This window comes from Mirounga leonina, unplaced genomic scaffold, assembly GCF_011800145.1.
Source record: "Mirounga leonina isolate KUSES-001 unplaced genomic scaffold, KU_Mleo_1.0 Mir_153, whole genome shotgun sequence".
NCBI lineage: Eukaryota > Metazoa > Chordata > Mammalia > Carnivora > Phocidae > Mirounga > Mirounga leonina.
In genome coordinates this window covers 15,095,390-15,113,266 of record NW_023270387.1, presented here as the reverse complement: position 1 = coordinate 15,113,266, position 17,877 = coordinate 15,095,390, and the positions used below count along the sequence as shown (strand labels likewise).

General features: G+C 58.8%; 2 protein-coding genes across 3 annotated transcripts in view; one reads left to right on the top strand and one right to left on the bottom strand.

Annotated features, from left to right (window-relative positions):
* Window positions 1-805: 805 nt before the first annotated feature.
* On the top strand, window positions 806-9,067 carry MCAM (melanoma cell adhesion molecule). Of its 2 annotated transcripts, XM_035009125.1 has the most exons (18): window positions 806-967; window positions 1,130-1,193; window positions 1,925-2,015; window positions 3,845-3,969; window positions 4,068-4,275; window positions 4,361-4,431; window positions 4,519-4,606; window positions 5,414-5,593; window positions 5,703-5,824; window positions 5,907-6,069; window positions 6,166-6,284; window positions 6,358-6,499; window positions 6,621-6,742; window positions 6,858-6,999; window positions 7,090-7,161; window positions 7,323-7,470; window positions 7,793-7,910; window positions 8,400-9,067. In XM_035009125.1, exons 3-18 carry the CDS (start codon window positions 1,949-1,951, stop codon window positions 8,427-8,429), a joined length of 1,917 nt encoding a protein of 638 aa, XP_034865016.1. In that variant the 5' UTR covers window positions 806-967; window positions 1,130-1,193; window positions 1,925-1,948; the 3' UTR covers window positions 8,430-9,067. The 2 variants fall into 2 exon arrangements, with proteins under 2 accessions (XP_034865016.1, XP_034865018.1); XM_035009127.1 differs by lacking the exon at window positions 7,793-7,910 and having other exon boundaries at window positions 807-967.
* Window positions 9,068-10,904: 1,837 nt separating this feature from the next.
* The window catches only part of CBL (Cbl proto-oncogene), an 83,858-nt gene continuing 76,885 nt past the window's right edge, over window positions 10,905-17,877 (bottom strand). Inside the window, exon 16 of the mRNA XM_035009123.1 lies at window positions 10,905-17,852. Coding sequence (XP_034865014.1) covers window positions 17,578-17,852 — 275 coding nt within the window. The 3' untranslated portion in view covers window positions 10,905-17,577. The remainder of the gene's footprint in view (window positions 17,853-17,877) is intronic.

Genomic DNA, 17,877 nt, shown 5'->3' with positions numbered 1-17,877 from the left:
CCTGATCTCTCTTTGGTTTGGAGTCCCAAAGTTGCCTGCCCCTTGACCTCTACTGCCCACTCCCTGGCAGCCCCGATCTTGCCCCAAGCTGCCGGCTTCCTTAAAGGACAGTCCTTGTGCTTGTTTGGTGGAGTCGGGCAGGGAAAGGATGTCACCCTGGGCTCCAACCTCATTTCCCCTTCACCGCAGAGACAGCTCCTCCACCCCCACCTGGCTTCCCTTGGCACAAGACGAATTCCGAACTGACTGTCCTTGGTGGTTAGCTGGCTTTGTTTTCAGGCGAAGAGGAGAATGATTAGTTAATGGTGTTAAGTGAAGGGAAGGGAGTGGGGGCAGGGAAGCCGAGCTCCATGCCCAGCTCTGGCTTGCCAGGGCAAACAACATCCTTCAGCCATTCCCACTCCTGCCCCTGTAGACAAACTCATCCATTCCACTCTGGGCCCTGGGCCAGTCCATACGTTCACTCTGGGGGTTGCGGAGCCACGGTCCTCTTCCCCCCCAACCCAGGCTCCGGGCTCCAGGCCCCTGCCCTGGCCGGCTTGGCATTGCCTCTGGCTGAAGACTGATGGAGAGAGAGGAGGGGTCACCAAGGTTCCGAAAAAACGAGGCTGATGTAGTTTGCCAGTCATCTCTGCGTCATCAAAATACCACCCCGGAGCCTTCTCTCAAGTCACCTGCCCATCTGCGGCGTTTGCTGCCTCACGCGGCTCCTCCCCCACCCTGCAGAAAGGCTGCCCTGCCAGGGACAGGCCTCCACCCCCAACCCAGACCTCTATTTGACCCTCCCGCTGAAGGAGCCGCAGCAGATGTGATGCTGGGGTCTCTAAGAGGCAAGAGCCCTTCCCACTCCCCAGAGCCTTCCTTCATGAGGCCAGAAGACCCAGGTTTGGGAAGAGGGGGAGCTTGCTGTGTGGAGGGCTGCCTGCAACCAGATCTGATGCCCCCTCCATGCTTCCCCTCCCCCCAGGTGCTGAGCCACGGTCAACGGTGGGGGTGGAGGGCCTGGGGTGTGCGGGAGCCTGCCTGCAGGGGGTTCTTTTCAACCATCAGGACAGCAACGGGTTTTCAGGGGCCAACCTGGAGACCTCGCACCCATTTACCCTTCCTTTCCCCTCTTTTCTTCATTCAGGTGAGGGGAAACTGAGTCCCAGCTAGGCTCATGGAATGAAGAGGGTACAAACAGAATTTTCAAGGTCTGGACGTGCACAAGTGTGAAAACCTTGGGCCCCTGAATTCAGCCCCCTCCCTTTCCCGCTAGTCGGGCCTTGCGGGATCCCGCTTGGGTTTGAAGGGGCAGCCCGTAAGGCGCCATCTCCACTCCCCGGGACGGGTACCTCTGGGTCTGTGGCACCGGGCCCAGGGTTCTTCCCTCAAAGCTGCCGGCTCTGCGAGGCGGGGGGTGTGCGAGGCTCGGCGGCAGTGCCGGGCCGGCCGCAGCCGCAGTGGTGCAATCGTTCTGGGAAGCGACCGTGGCCGGCCAGGGTCTCTGTGGCAGGGGTCGGGCGCGGCGGAGGCGGCGGAGGGGGGAAGAGGGGCCTGCACGGGAGGCCCCGGTCTGAGGCTCGTCCGCCCCGCGGTCCGCCAGGGCCGCACCGGCTGCTGGGGGCTGCGCGGGGGCGAGCGCGGCTGGTTCTGACCCGGCCTGACTCTGGGCATCCGGGCCAGCCTCTCTCCCTCTCCTCGCCGCCGCCTCGGCCAGCCAGCCCGGCCTCCAGACACCTGTCACTGCCCCCTCGGCCGGCCCGACCGGGCGGGGGGCTGGGCAGCCGGCCCGGCCTCGCTGGGGCCGAGCGGCCAGGCGCGGCTCCGGGCCCGCCCCCACGGAGCGGCGCGGGGGCGGGGGGCTGCGCGGGGCGGGGCGGGCCGGGCCCCCTCCCCCGCCCCCCTGACGTCAGCCCCCGGCGGCCGGCGGCTCGCTCACTAGGCGCTCGCCCTCCGGCCGGGAAGCATGGGGCCGTCCGGGCTCGTGTGCGCCCTCCTGCTCGCCGCCTGCTGCTGCTGTCGCCGCGCCGCGGGTAAGTGGCTTCGCGCGGTGGGAGGGGGGGGGCGCCGCGCCCCGAACGGCCCGGGCCGGGCGGTCGGGGGGCGCTTCGGCGGAGCGTGCCGGGCAGCGGAGCGGGCAGGGCGCTGCGGGCCGGGGCTTTGCGCTCGGGCGTGCGCTCCTCCTCGCCGGCGCCCCGGCGTCTTGCGCGCGTGCAACTCTTCGGTGCGGCGAGTTTGCAGCCTGGATTCTGGAGTATCCCGGGAGGAGGACCGGGGAGGCGGGGAGGAGGCTGCTGCCCGGAGCGGGAAGGGGTGGAGCCGAGCCTCTCGGGGAGCTGGGGAGAGCTCTGCCTCAGGTGCCCACTCTGGGGGCCCGCGGTTGGAGCGGCGGCGGCAGGCGCAGGAGAGCGCATCCCCAGAGCCCGAATTCTGCGCCCGCCTGTTGCTGGAAAAAGGCAGCTTGCTTAGCGGGAGGGGGTGCGCGGACGCCTCCTCTCCCGCCTGGGCTTCTAGCCAGGCTGGAGGTGAGCCGGGGGGGGGGGGGGGGGGGGGTCGGACGGCGGCTCCCGCCCGAGCAGGGCGTTGGCAGGGGTTGGGGGGCGGCGTGGGTCGCCTCGCGCCTGCCCGGGTGACGGGATCACAGGTGGCAGAAACGAGGGATTGAGGGTGTCCAGAGTGGAAGCGCCCCAGATCCATTACGCCTCCCGGAATGGGACCCCGTTCAGGTGGGAAGAGCGCCCCTGCACCTCGGAGTTTTTCTCTGGAACTGCCCGGCGCTCCCGGGTGCACGCTGCCCTTGTATGGCCTGCAGCGGTGTGGCGTGTTTCACTTGGCTCCTTTTCCTGGGTCCCAGCCGCTGTCCGGCTGGGGAAGGGGAGGGCCAGGCAGTACCCAGCTCACTGGCCTCATGCCCAGTGCCTGCAGTGTCCCTGGGGTACCCCCGGCTGCTGGCTCCCAAGCTGTGTTTCTGGGGAAGGGGCGAAATTGGGCTCCACAGCGGCAGCAGATCTAGCCCCACCGTGCCCTGCTCCTTCAGCTCTGGGGAAACCGAGTCAGGGATCCGAGGCTTGTGCTCTGGGTTGAAGACCACTCCATCTGCCCTCCTTGTCTGGGAGCCAGCCCAGGGCAATAGCCCAGCGTCCCCGAGGCCTGCCAGATGGTATTGAGTGACATCACCTCCTCACAGGGCAGGGAGCACCCTGGCACCACTGACGTCGCTCTTGCCCACTGCCTGGCCCTTGCCCTGACCCCTGGGGGGGGGATTCTGACCCCTCCATGCTCACAACACTCCCAGGATGGGGTCCTCTGAGTTTGTGGGATGTTCAGAGGTACTGCTTAGGGAGCATGTGATGGGAGCTCTGGCCATGGTTGGCCCACTAGGTCTTGCGGGAAATTTGGGGAGGGCTCTTTGGGGGGCAGAGTAGTGGTGTCTTCCCCTCGGCGGGCATGGGGACACAAAGGGGCCTGTGTGGCTCAGCCTGGCACATGCCTTGCATTCCCACACTCTGAGCTCACTGGAAGGGGTGGGGGCTTGGAAGGAAAGGGGCCTTCCTCTTGGCCCAGAGCCTGGGTTGCCCCTCTGCCAGCCTCATCTGGAAGATGCTCGTGCTCAGGGTCTCTGCTGCAATGACCAGAGACGGTCACCCTCAGCTCTCCCGAACAGGGGGGACGGGGGGGGGGCGGTCAGGGGAGAGGGGGCTGCCTGGGGCAGCAGGTAGAGGGGGGTTGAGGGTTAGGAGGACCGAGTCCCCTCTGGACCCTGCAAGTGGTAGGGGGAACAGCTGCAGGGCAGGGGCGTGCAGGGAGGGCATGGAGAGCAGCTGGAGCCGACAGCTGCTGGGACGGGCCTCCTCCACCCCAGGTGTGCCCGGAGAGGCAGAGCCCCCCGAGCCGGAGCTGGTGGAGGCGGAAGTGGGCGGCACGGCGCTTCTCAAGTGCAGCCCCTCCCATTCCCAGGGCAACTTCAGCCACGTGGACTGGTTTTCTGTGAGTGCGCGGGCCCTGGAGAGGGCGGCAGGGGGGCGGGCGGCTGTCCCCCTCCTGCACCCCGGGACCCTCACGTCCTCTCCAACACCGGCCATCAGGTGCACAAGGAGAAGCCGACGCTCATCTTCCGCGTGCGCAAGGGCCAGGGCCAGAGTGAACCCGGGGAGTACCAGCAGCGGCTCAGTCTCCAGGACAGAGGGACCACGCTGGCCCTGAGCCACATCACGCCCCACGACGAGCGCATCTTCCTGTGCCAGGCCAAGCGCCCTCAGTCCCACGAGCACCGCATCCAACTCCGTGTCTACAGTGAGTGCCCCACCTGAGGGTTGTGGGCCGTGCGGGTGGTCATTGGTGGTGGAGGTCCCGGGCCCCTCATTTCCTTCCCTTGTAGAAGCCCCGGAGGAGCCGACCATCCAGGTCAATCCCTTGGGCATCTCTGTCAGCAGTAAGGAGCCTGAGGAGGTGAGACTGGCCAGGTGGGAAGCAGGAGCCCGGGTGGGGCCGGGTGGGGCCTCCGTGGCAGGGAGACTCACACCGTGTCCTCCTCAGGTGGCCACCTGTGTGGGGAGAAATGGGTACCCCGTTCCTCAAGTCATCTGGTATAAGAACGGCCACTCCCTGAAGGAGGAGAAGAACCGTGAGTTGCCCTCTGCGCCCTAAGAAGCCATGCTGATGGCACCAGAGAGGGACCACCCTGCGTTTCCTTGTGCTTTGTTTGCTTCACGTACACAAGTGACGCCTGAAAATCTTTTCCTGAGAATTTAAACTGTGCAGAAGATCTAGAAGGAAAGTTCCCTTTCCGCCCCGGATCCCCTCCCAGAAGTAATCTCTGCTGTCCGTGTTTGTTCTTTCCATCCGGTTTCTGGGTACTCACACACACACACACACACATACACCGAGGCACGTGGAGGCTTTTGTTTTTCTCTCATCTAAAGCAGTGGTTCTCAACCAGGGCTGATGCTGCTCCCCCTCGGGGACGTCCAGTCACGTCCGGGGAGCTGATGCTAAACACCCCATAGTGCACAGGACAGCAGCCCCCCCGCCCCCCGCCCCAGCTAAGGTCGCGCTGAGGTTGAGAAACCCCGACCTCAGTGGCTTGGTGTGGCGTCTGTCGTCACGCCGGGATTGGTTTTCTTTGGTCGGTGGGTCCTGGAAAGCTCAGCGGAGCCTGTGGAGCTGTACCTGATTGTTCTGCCCACCCCCCCTGACCCCCGGATTGCCTACGGTGGGGACGGTGGAGGGGGGCTAACTGTGCAGTCCCCAGTTGGTGGACGTCTGGAGTGTTCCCCACCGCCTCCCCCCGTCACTGCGGCGTCCCGTCCTCGTGTGTGTGCGCGAGGGTCAGGGGTCCCTCTCCAGGTGCCCCCCCGGGGACTCTGGGCTGGGGGCAGAGGCGGGGCCGCGGCCAAGCCCTTCTCCCCGCCCCCCCCTTCTCCCTGGCCAGGGGTCCACATTCAGTCATCCCAGATCGTGGAGTCAAGCGGTCTGTACACCTTGGAGAGCGTTCTGAAGGCCCAGCTGGCGAAGGAGGACAAAGATGCACGGTTTTACTGTGAGCTCAACTACCGGCTGCCCAGCGGCAACCACATGAAGGAGTCTCGGGAAGTCAACGTCCAGGTTTTCTGTGAGTCCCGGTGCGGCCCTGGGCTGAGGCTGGTGGCAACCCCGGCTAGCTCCGCTCCCCAGCGCGGGGACAGCTCTGGGGCTGAGGGCCGCGGCCTGTGCCTCTGCAGACCCGGCGGAGAAGGTGTGGCTGGAGGTGGAGCCCGTGGGGGCGCTGAAGGAAGGCGACCGCGTGGAAATCAGGTGTTTGGCGGACGGCAACCCCCCGCCCCACTTCACCATCAGCAAGCAGGTGCGGAGGGCGCCACGCTGGGGGCCCGTGGGCCGCGGGACTGGCCGGAGGCCCCCCCGCTCACCCCTCCGCTCTCTTCCAGAACCTCGGCACCAAGGACACGGAGGAGATGACACCCGAAGACAACGGGGCCCTGGTCTTGGAGTCTGCCCAGAAGGAGCATAGTGGGCTCTATCAGTGTCAGGGCCTGGACTTGGAAACCATGGCTTCGCTGCTGAGCGACCCACAGGAGCTGCTGGTGAACTGTGAGGGGCCAGGGGCCCAGGGCAAGGGGGCCCGGGCTGGGGGGTGGCAAGAGGGAATTCGCCCCGCCCGGGCTGACACCACTGCTGTGTCCCCAGACGTGTCCGACGTGCGGGTGAGCCCTGCAGCCCCGGAGAGCCGGGAGGGCGGCAGCCTCACCCTCCGCTGTGAGGCAGAGAGTAACCAAGCCGTGGAGTTCCAGTGGCTGAGGGAGAAGGTACGCAGGCGGGCCTGGGGCTGCGGGCTGCGTGGGGCTGGGAGCGAGCCCCTGACGCCGTCTCTCACCCCAGACAGGCCAGGTGCTGGAGAAGGGGCCTGTGCTCCAGTTCCACGGCCTGACGCGCGAGGCAGGGGGAGGCTACCGCTGCCTGGCGTCCGTGCCCAGCGTCCCGGGCCTGAACCGCACGCAGCTGGTCCACGTGGCCATTCTTGGTGAGAGGCCCTCTGGGCAGAGATCAGGCGGCCCCTTGAAGATGCCCTGGGGTGCGCTGGTGGGGACGGGGAGGCCGGCTAGCAGACTTTGCTGCCACACCCGTACCCCTCCCTCCCTAAGGGTCCCCATGGATGACGCTGAAGGAGAGGAAGATACGGGTGCGAGAGAACGAGGTGCTCAATCTGTCGTGCGAAGCCTCGGGACATCCGCGGCCCAGCATCTCCTGGAGCGTCGCGGGCACGGTGAGCAGGCCCGCCGCCTCTGCCCGCGCTCAGGAACCCCTGCCCGGGGCTCTGCTGCCGGCTCTGGGCCCCCTCCCCGTGCGCCCCTCCCTGAGTGGCTCCTCCGTCCTTGTAGGCACAGGAACAAGACCAAGATCCGCAGGGCGTCCTGAGTGTCCTGAATGTCCTCGTGACCCCAGAGCTGTTGAGGACGGGGGCCGAGTGCGTGGCTTCCAACTCCCTCGGCACAAACACCACCACCATTCTCCTGGAGCTGGGTAAGGGCCTCATCCCGCGGCGTGGCGGGGTGTGGGCCCCAGTGTGCGCTTTTCCTAACGCACCTCTCCACCGCCTTCGCCACTCACCAGACTCCAGCAGAAGCACCGGCCTGAGCACCTCCACCGTCAGTCCCTCCGTCCGAGCCAACAGCACCTCCACAGGTAAGCAAGCCGTCTCGGCTCGAGAGCGGGGCGGGCAGCCTCCTCCTGCCCTGACCCTTCCCCGGGGAGCCCTGCTGAGAAAGGTGAGCGGGGGCCCATCTTCCGTCAGCCCTGGGCTGGGGGGGCGGCCTGGAGTGACCCGGAGCGTCTTTGTGGGACAGAGAAGAAGCTGCCAGAGCCTGAAAGCAAGGGCGTGGCCATCGTGGCCGTGACGGTGTGTGTGCTGGTGCTGGCCGTGCTGGGTGCCGTCCTCTATTTCTTCTACAAGAAGGGCAAGCTGCCGTGCGGGCGGTCAGGCAAGCAGGAGATGTAAGCACGGTACCCTGTGCCCTGCGCCCCCACCCGTCGCGCGCTCCCCAGCTTGTCGCCTGGGCAGGGACGTTCCCTGCCCGCCCCCACCCACTCACCCCTTCGGAGCAGGAGGGGGCCGCTGGGGGGTGAGTGCTCCCCGCTTTCCTGCCCACTGGCTAGCTGCCATCACCCACACGTCTCCATTCATCGCCTGTCCCCCTTCCCTGAGCTGGCCCCGGAGCGCCGAAGAGCCCCTCATCGCCCAGTCCGATGTCTTTGCCAGTGAGCCTCCCTTTCCTCGCCCGAGATGCCAACTTCTTGCCTCCCTCCCTCCTCCCAGCACGCTGCCCCCGTCTCGTAAGAGCGAATTTGTAGTTGAAGTTAAGTCAGATAAGCTCCCAGAAGAGATGGGCCTCCTACAGGGCAGCAGCGGTGACCAGAGGGCGCCCGGAGACCAGGTAGGAGGCAGCTCCTGCGGCCAGCGCCTGACCCAGCTTCAGGGATCGCGAGCTCCAGGGGCTGATGGCCCTCGTGTCCCCGAACACTAACTCTGTCTCCCCACTTCCTCCTCCTCTGTTGGGAGACTGGGAGCAGGCCCGTCTTGGCTTCCTAACACTAGTCCCAGATGGTAGGGTGAGGCGAGTGGCCGAGGGACCCTGGAGAAGGGGTAGCTCCCAGGACAGAGGGCAAACACTGCCCGTCTCCACCACCCTTTCCCCAACAGTGCCGTGGCTCAGGTCACCAGGTGCAGCGTGGCCAGTCTGGTTGGGGGGCCTAGGCTCGCCCGCCCTGCCCCACCACCCCCTCCCGCTGCTTCCCTCCACGCCTCATCCATCAGCTTTGGCTTTAGTCCCTGGTCCCTTCAGCGCTCACACCCCAGACTCCCGTCCCTGTCCCTCCCTGTCCCCGCCGCGCCCCCCTTACCTCTCCTGTCCACCCGTGTCTAGGGAGAGAAATACATCGATCTGAGGCACTAGCCCGCCCAGGACACCGAGCGCCCTTCCCACCTGGAATGTTTTCTGCTCCCCACTCACGCCCTCCCTCCCAACGCTCAGGACGACCGCCAAAGCCTCCGAAGCGGGCTGTGGAGAAGGCCCCTGCCGCAGCAGGCGTGCCGGCCCCATCTCAGAGGGCTGAGCCAGCCCGCCACCGTCTCACTGTTGGGTGATGCTCACCCCAGGGAGGGGCCTCAGCATCCTGGGAGCGGGAAGGAGTTTCTCACAGACCATGTTGTGGGTGTACGTACCTGTCTTCAGCCGGCAGCCTATTTATCTTGGTGCTGGCTTCCTGCTCCGAAGGCTGGCCTCGTCCTTCAGTTGTGTCGCTGAAGTGAGGGCTCCCTGAGCCCAGGCCCCTCTCACACCGTTCTGGAGAGTACCGCAGCCTTCCTGACAAGCGGCTACCCACCTGCTTCAGGAGCCCCTTTTGTGACCCACCTTCCTCTGGGCAGAAGCCAGGACTGGTGTCATTCCTTAAAAGAGGTGTTGGGTGTATCTCATGGTCCCTGCAGGGAGGAAGCTAGGCAGTTTTCCAGAGTTAGGCCATTGAGCCCAACACCCTCCCCCTGCAGTTTGGCTCCCACTGCCCAGTCAAGGGGTCGTATCAGACTAAAAGGGGACAGAGATGAGGTCCCGACTGTCTTTTAGGAGAATTATATCAAGGCTATAATTCTACTAGCACCAAACTTCTACGAACTGAGCTAACGGGCTTAGACCCTGGCAGAAGCGCCCTCACGGGAGAATGGTACTTCGGGACGAGGAGCGGGCCTGGCTGCAGCTTTGGGGTGTGTATGTGTATCTATCTGTGTGTGCGTGTATGTATATGTGGTTTTGTTAGGTCGTGTGTACATTTGCAAATTTCCTTTATATATATATATATATGAAAAATAAAGCTTAATTGTCCCAGAAACGTCACACTGCTTTTTATTCATCACGGTACCACAGCAGCCTGGGGCCTCCGGATCTGGCACTGCACCAAAAGGAATACCAAACCCTTTGCATTTGGGAGCGGGGACCAGGGTTACCTCTGCTTCTGAGCAAATGGCTCAAGTTCTACCACAGAGGATAATGACCCTTCTTAGCAGCAGCGAAGCCGCCTTGCCCGAGGCAGCCTGCAGGGCCTGCCGGGCTGTGGGCAAGGAGCTACGGGGGCCCTTCTGCCGGCAGGAGGGCTTTCCTCCTGCGCAGACCTACCTCACCGTGACGACTGGGTGGGCCGAGTCTGTCTGTCGCTCTCCCACCCCCACGGAAGAGCAAGAACTCCAGTCTGCTACAACAAAAGAAACTTTATTTAAAAATACTTTTTTTTTTTTTTTTTTACAGACATGGGTGCTTGAAAAAGCTCTTTAGTTAACTGTGTATGGAAATGAAAAAAAATTAATAAATAACATTAGTATAACAGACCTCTAAACATTAATACACTGGCAAAACAAAAGGGACTTGAAAATGAATCTTAAAGCTCTGCTCTTCTCTGTAAGAATATTTACCTTCTGTTTTTATTCTTTACAGGTGAGAATGATTAAATACTGCTAATATAAATTTTTTTTATATTAATGACACATTTTTAAAATAGTCCACAAAAATCTCATCTAAGTTTCCGTTTTGTTTTATTTTTAACACTGATACACAAATTGGGACTCTCTCTTCTGGAGAAGGCATCAAGTTCTCCTCAGCCCCACCCAGGTCAAGAATGTCAAAATCCTAAAGAGGGAGGACTTGAAAAAGAAGGGTTTCTCTCCCAATTCCTTATTAGTTAAAGGCAGGGAGGAACTGAAAAGGTCGGAGAGGGAGAAGTAAAATACCGCGTAGAAAGCATTTTGTCTTTTTTCTTTGCCCAGACCTACAGCGGCCACACAAGCCTGAGGCCGGGCTCGGGCGCGGGCCTTGCTGCCTCTCCCAGGGGCGAGCGACCCCGCCGAGGGCACCGGCTGCCTAATGCTCTGAGACTCAAGTCTTCAAGTAAGAGGAAAGCCGAGTCTGAAGGGAGAGGCAGGAGGTCTAGGCCAGTTCGGGATGCAGCACAAAGAAACAACCCCCCCTTGTCAGCAGAGCCCATCCTCCACTCTTGCATGCAGCTGGGGCCTTACCAGGCAGGACCAGGAGGCTGGCACGCGCCAAGTGGTCCAGGGCACTCCTGGGAATCCCAGAACAGTCTCTCTCCTCTGGCTGGAGACAGATCGCTCAACCTGTAACTACGACTCTGAATGGAACCAACCAGATGCTCCCAGGTAACGCTGGCTTCTCCCGACACGGCACCAGGGCAGGGGGAAGGGACTGCTGCCCCGCCGCACCTATGTGCCCTCTCCCCAGCCCCACACAGCGTCTCCTCCTCCCCCCTACACTGTGAGGACTGACGCTCAAGGTAGAGGAGCTAAGACTCTGATATTTCCATATTAAGTCCTAAAATGCAGCCTGGGACACAGTGCTGCCTTAGAAAGGCACAAAATGTTTGGCTTTTTTTTTTTTTTTTCGGTATGCTAAAAATTGTTCTGTTTTGAATAAAGGAAAAAGATATATAAGGTTAAAAATTCCAAGTCACTGCAGCCAGAGAGCAAATGTAGGAGGCACCTCCTAGCTGCCACGCCTCTACCGCGCGTTTCAGCAGGAGGTCAAGGCCAAGACACTGAGACGGGCAGGTCAGGAGGTATCCACTCTCACGGGCGCTGCGCCTACAGGCTTACCCAGACAGCAGAAGGAAGCCAGGGGAGAGAAAACACGGGGTCTCCAGACTCCTGAGTAGTTCTCTGCCTCCTCAGTTTCAAGACAGCCGTGAGCAGGGCCACCCTCACCCACAACAGGGTCAGAGGTAGGTAGGGAGGAGGGAGCAGACACACACGGACGTAAGGGCACGAAGCGTGGGCAAGCAGTCTGGCCTGCACCCCCCCACCCCCGTCTGGGAGGAGAATTTGCGAGTTCACTGTAGGAAGAAGTCAAGAATCCGGAGCCGGTGATCACAACTCTGCTGATCTGCTTGGCTGCCTCATCAGGAGGAGCACGGAGGTTGGCTTTCAGCCTTTGCTCTGTACAAGAGGGAGTGGTCTGCCACATTTTTCTCAAGCACTACCCCAGGGAAGGGAAGGGGCAGGGAGATAGATGTCCAGACAGCTGTTACTCCGAGCTCGGCAGGCGCGCTTCTGAAGAGCTGACGTTCCCATCTGAACGCGGATGTGCCTCCACCCGCCCCTATCTCCCCACCTCTTACTCCGGTGCTACTCAGCAGAACCAGAACACACCGGTACTCCCTCTGAAACCAACCCAGATTTCCGAGGACACGGGCGCATGGCGTTGCCGTCCCTCTGCTCCTTGATTCTGGACCGAGTCCAGGATATACCAAATGCAAAGGCTAACGACCCCCCTTCATCAATGTGTATCTTTGGATTACTAGGTTACTTCTGTGTACTCCAAACGACTCCAATAGCTTAAAAAAGTTACAAGTAATTATGAAATGCCTTACTAACATGGGACAGGCCCTTGGATGAGGTAAGATCGATCAAAACACTTAGGCAAGCAGAAGCAGTTCTGTAAAAATCCAAAAAATAAAGGCTTTGATACGGCACTACAAAGAAAGCAAGTGGACGGGGAAGACAAGGGTTTCCAGTCTAAAGAGCTCTCAGTCAAAACTCTCCTCTAAACTGGAATCTACATCGGATTTATATCCTGGCAACTGTCCCAACTATTAGATAGTCTTGCTGGCTACAGGGAAGTAGTTTCTGAGGCACCTCGGAAGGCTTGCCTAAGAACATTACCACAGAGCTCTCCGCACGCAGCAAACACCAAATGCAGGGGTGAAGGAGGAGGGCAGGGAGGGCCACGGGCCCACAGAATGAATATATGTTCAGCGAGAAAACCTGAAGAGAGCCAGAGGTCCATGGGTGGCTACAGTGGGATCTGTCATCTGCTCTCCAAATAATATGAAAGAAGGCTAAAAACCTGAGATTGAATGAAGGCAAAGAAATGTCACCTAAGAACAGACTGGCTCCGGAACAGGAGAAACTGGTCCTGAAGAGGGAGGTAAGAAATCTTGGATGCCAAGACCGGTAAAGGGAATTAAAACACGAAATAAAGCAACAAAGATGACGGAAACCCGAATTAAGCGAAACCTAAGAATTTCTTCAATGTCCCAGATACAGTCCCAAGTCCCATGCCCTGCCTTTCCACTCTCCGGGGGGGGGGGGAGAGAAGGCAGTTACACGACAGCAGTTTTGCTACTAAAATACTTCTAGGGTATCTATCCCGTCTGAAGCCTCTTCTCTGAGAGCCCTCCCCCGACTCCCACCTGAGGGGGCCACTGTCACCCCTGCGCCCAGGCTGACCAGTCAGGGGTAGAGGCCCGAGCAACGTGCTGGGCTGATCGTGTTTTTTCTTGAGAAGAGGAGTAAGAGGCCCTGGGAATCTGTGCATGGTGATCCCGAGAGCCGGGAGGTCGTGTGGACCTGCGGACAGGGCTGTCTAATCTGGGGCGGTGCATGACAAGGAGAAAGGACTAGGTGCAAATTTTGACAGCCCCAGCTCCATGTAAGAACCCACTGTACTTCCTATACTGGGGTCTATAAAATACCCTGCATCCTTAGGACTCCCTCCTTTCTTTAGCCTGGATACCTGTTTCTTGCATCTGAAGGATTCCTAAACAGGACAGTCAACAATATAAAACCGTGACCTCCTTTCAGCATGCACCCTCCTCTGTGCACAAATGGCTTGATGCGTTTCTAAAGAAAGACTGCGACACAGGCTGGGGTCAAAGTGGTGCCAGGACCACTTTATGCTGACGTAGATTACTTCAGCTTGAATTTCTAAAGCCTGCACAGTTAGCAGAAGAATGGTGATGTGCGCATCCTGATGCTAAGTTCTAGGGTCCTGGGCTCCCTACCCTGGGACAGAAAGGCTGGCATTTCTGAGAAGTGACTGAGTTCCATCTATTTTACTGCCTGGCTCTTGGGAGAGCACATACATCTGTTCAAGACCAGGACCCAACGTTAGGTATCCACCCGTCTCCCACACCTTCAGCCCTTCTAGGACACAGGATGAGCTGCAAAGGTCGCTGAAGGGCTGGGAAACAAGTCTCAAGGAGAATGGGAGATGGTGACAGGTCCCAGGAGGGTGACAAGGAAACTTCACAACAATGGGGGACTAGGGACTCAAAGCAGTTCAGTAAAAAGATCGGGGAAGGCACTAGACTGGAGAGGGGACTGTGGGCAGATGCTCTGCTTAAACATTTAACTGCCCTACTGTGCGACTCTGAGCCAATATGCGCCTCAACCCACCACACAGATTCCATTGCAAGGCATCCAAGACGGCAGGTCCCCATGAGGCCGACACCGCGGAATCTCCCAGACATTATCAAGGCTCTAGGAAGACAACAGGGGTTCATGAAGAGCCTTGAATTGCTCCTACCCAGGACAGCTCTACAAGGAAATACGTGTCTACGTGGAAGAGCTGTAAATACACACTGCACAGTCTCCTTGGGAAGGGCTATTTCAGGGCCAGATGCAAGGGCAAGACGGCCCAAGTACAATCCGCCGGCATCGGGAAATCCGCACGTGGTGGCAGCGAAGGGCTCGGCACTGGCACTTCCGGCATATGGGAATCACTCACGGGACCTTTGCTGAACGAACAGGCTAACCGGAACGCAGCCAGGCCAGTGGTCCGAACGCCGTTCCTCCCTGGGCAGTGGCCACCGGAGTCAGAAAGGCCAATGGCAGGAAGGGGAAGGTACAGTTTAGGAAGAAGGTCTATAATCCTGACTGTCATGACATGAGGTAGGAGAATATTCTGCATCAACACCTGCGCTGACCACCCAAAACAGGTGTCGATCTTATTAATGGTGCCTTAAAGGGAATATAGAGCTTGGTCCCTACTCTGCTAGCAAATTTACAAAAACTCATTTGTACGTTGGCTGTGTGGACCATGGGTTATATTTTACTTTTCTACGGAGGAAATAAATACTTTAAGCATGAAGAATAGCAACTCCCCACCAAAAATTTTGATCCACAGAACAGCTAACTGATGCTGGGCCCTCGGGCGCTGTGGGTAAGAGAACAGAAGGGCAGAGTGTATAGAGGGGCGCTGTGGGGGGACAGAGGGCCAGGGGAGGAGAATGGCCATCCACAGGTACAGATCACTATTTACATCAACATAACAGGTAAACGCTGAGACGAGAAACTGCCCAATCTCTTCATTTCTTCAAGGGAGGTATATCATAGAGCCCACAGGTTTTTCCACTCGAGAACCCTGTACTTGAGCGGAAGGAGGCCGGCAGGGGCAGCGGACGACGAGGCAGGCTGTGCAGAACAAGCCGGAAAGACAGAGGGAAAGCAGGAGACCGCACTGAAGAGAAGAGCCTAATGCATCTGACAAAACCTCAAAGTGGCTTTTTGACCTTATCCACCTGGGAAGGGACCAGAGAAGAAACCACTTGTAATTCGAAGGGAGAAAGGAGAGGGATCTGCCCAAAATGACAAAACTCAGAGCCCACTTTTGAAAGGGAAATTTTAAATTCTGAGCAGAGCCCAGGAATTAGAAACTGCCATACAACTGGAAGATGAAGAAGGGTTATTTGTGCCTCAGTCCAAGGAAAAGCTAAGAAATTAAAGTTCTGGAAGTCCCCTCAAGACAAATGCCCACGTGGAAACTGTCCTGAGGCAACACTGGTGGCCTCAGGCACGGCCAAGGTTTGTCCTCAGAGCACCCAAGGGAAGCAAACCTCCCAGAACGATCTAACGCCTGGGAAGCCCGCAGACCCACAGCAGACAGGCCAACCAGCAAGCCGGTCACCGACGTGTATGTCCGACCCTGGGATCTGACGCAGCCCGGTCTCAGGGCTGACCCCAGGAGCCACCGGGGCACTCAACTGGGAAAAAAGGGATGAACCTGCCTTTGGCCTCTATGAGTAAAGAAAGAATCTCCAAAGAAGATCTGAGATACACCGAACAGGCAAGAGATAGGCAGAACCAGGGCTCTGTTCTCTTGACCCATCTTCAGACTATGGACCATATCTGCAGACAAGGAAACTTCCAGTGTGGACAGGCACGGAAAATGCTGCCAGTTTTCTTAGTTCTTTGTCTGGCTCTTCAGCATCTAAACAAAATGCAAACTGAGTGTTAACCACAGGTGGAACACCCTCCTTACCGGCTCGCAGAAGGAGACGCTGGGTCACGGCTTCCCAATCGCCGCCACTATCCCAGCTCCCAGCAGCGCCTGGACCTGACGGCGGGCCGTGCTGCTCTCCACCATGTTGAGCAGACACTGGGGAGCCATGGCCAATCAACAAGAGGTCCAGTACCATCTACCCTGGGAATGTAAATGGCTCTGAGGCAGGAGCTTAAAGCCAAAAGGTCTAGGAACAGCTGAAAGCCAAGAGAAGAGTCAGAAAAGGTTTTAGTTCCACAGACAAAAATGTGGGAAAGAAACCATACCTCAAGAGATTCATTTCTGTCTGGATCTAAAGCCAAAAGCATGATCTGGATTTTGAGGAGGGTAGATGTGTCAGAGTGGCTTGCTTCTGATACACCGCGGGGGGGTACGGCCTGCTAGGGAAGTCAGCACTTCACTGACCGGGGCTCATTCCGCAGCACCTACGGGAACTGACTCACGGCTGCCCCACGCTGGACTCCAAATTTTCCGCACAAACCTGCACTCACACCAGCTGCTGGGCTTTTCACCTCCTGTCTCTGACCCCTGCGAACTCGTGTATCACACTACAGGGTGCGTGACTACCGCGGAGAACACGGTCCGGGAAGAGCAGAGAGGACTAGCGGGAAGAGGGGAGGGGAGGAGACACTCCATTCGCAGAGCCACGGGCACAAGAGAAAACCACGTCGTCGGTGGCAGCCAGTGGAGGCCTGGTGCTCACTACAAGCAAAATGTTCTGCTACCATGGGTGCTAGCCCCTCCCCTTCAAGGGCAAGGACTAAAATCTCTTCTGAAAGTATAACCTGGCTCGTGTTCCGAGGGAGACGCCCACACAAGCTGGAATTAATTCCCTGGGAAGAAAAACCAAACCGATTAATCCTATTTTGTGCCTCTTCTGCCTAACAAGGTAAACAGCATGTGAATGAAGCTTCCTCAAAGTTCTGTGGTATTCAGGCCAGAAAGCCAGGCTGGAAACAAGTGTTCTTCCCTTCCCAGTAAGGAGAAACACCCATGACCTACATGAGAACACACAACCTGGCAGGAAGGCAACGGACTCCCACAGACGGTCTTCTGGGGAGGGCATGGAATGTACCTGAAGGCCTCTAGCTCCAGTCAGTCATTGTGTAATTAGGGTAATGAAAACATCCTACTGTAACAGATGCAATTTTCCTGTAGAAACAATGCTTCCGAGGGACCAGCGTCAGCCGCGAGGATCGAACAGGACTATAACGATACAGCGACAGTCCTGGTCTGTGCCCCACCGATCTACCAAACCAACCAACAGCACCACACGTAATCAAGAACATCCTCTAAGCCACTTGGCTTCAGTGAGGCTGGTCAGAGCAAGCCCAGTGCCAATGACAGACACCGAGGAGGAGGCAGGAGGCAGGGGAAAGGACAGAGGGAGGGTGTTCTAAAAATACAAGACTCGAGCCACGGGATGATCATCCAGGCCGCACGGGATGCTGGAGTTCTACCACACGCCGGGGCTGGGTCTCACAGCACAGCAGATGGAAGTCTTTAGACGATTCCTTCCTACACCTCTTGTGCTAAGTCCCCGCCCGGGATTAACACACACAGCAGGTTCATCTTATAATCACAGGGCACACGCCACCACAGACAGACAGACAGACAGACACACAACCACATCCTTAACCCAGGGAAGTCCGAAGTCCCCCAGGAGGATTTACAGCACAGTACTTCTCCCACCGCTTTCTGGACTGTTCCCCCGGTAGGCTAACCGTTTAATAAAAATCCACACTCGCAGTGGGGACTGAAGGACACCTTCAAATCCACTCTCAAAAAGATAAGATAATAAAACACACTAGCTGCTCCACGTTCATTCCACTGCCTTGAAATCCTGGAACCACAGACGTGGAATCCCACAGAGAGGGCAAGACCTCACTGTGAAGTCTCCAAAGGAGCCTCTGCCCTCCGAGGGCCCCCGGGGAGAGCGCCGGCTCACTGGTCCTCTGACACGGCAGCGAAGCGGCCTGGGCTAGGTGGCGAGGTGGGCGGGAGACGAGATAGAGACAAACTCCCGGAGGATGTTCTTGGCCATTTCGACGTTGTTGTGGGCAATGACCAGGGCTTTCTGGATGTCCTGGTAGGAGTACCCCTGGCTCAGGAGGCTCTCGATCTCACTGGAGAGCTGTGGCGAGGCAGCCGCGGCAGCGCTGCCCTGCTGACAGCCACCTGCTTTCCGTTCCGAGTTGATTCGCCGAGGGAACGGTTTGGGGGGCCTTTCAGGAACTTGGGAACCCTCAGTGAAGTCTAGAAGAAATCAAACAGAAAAGAG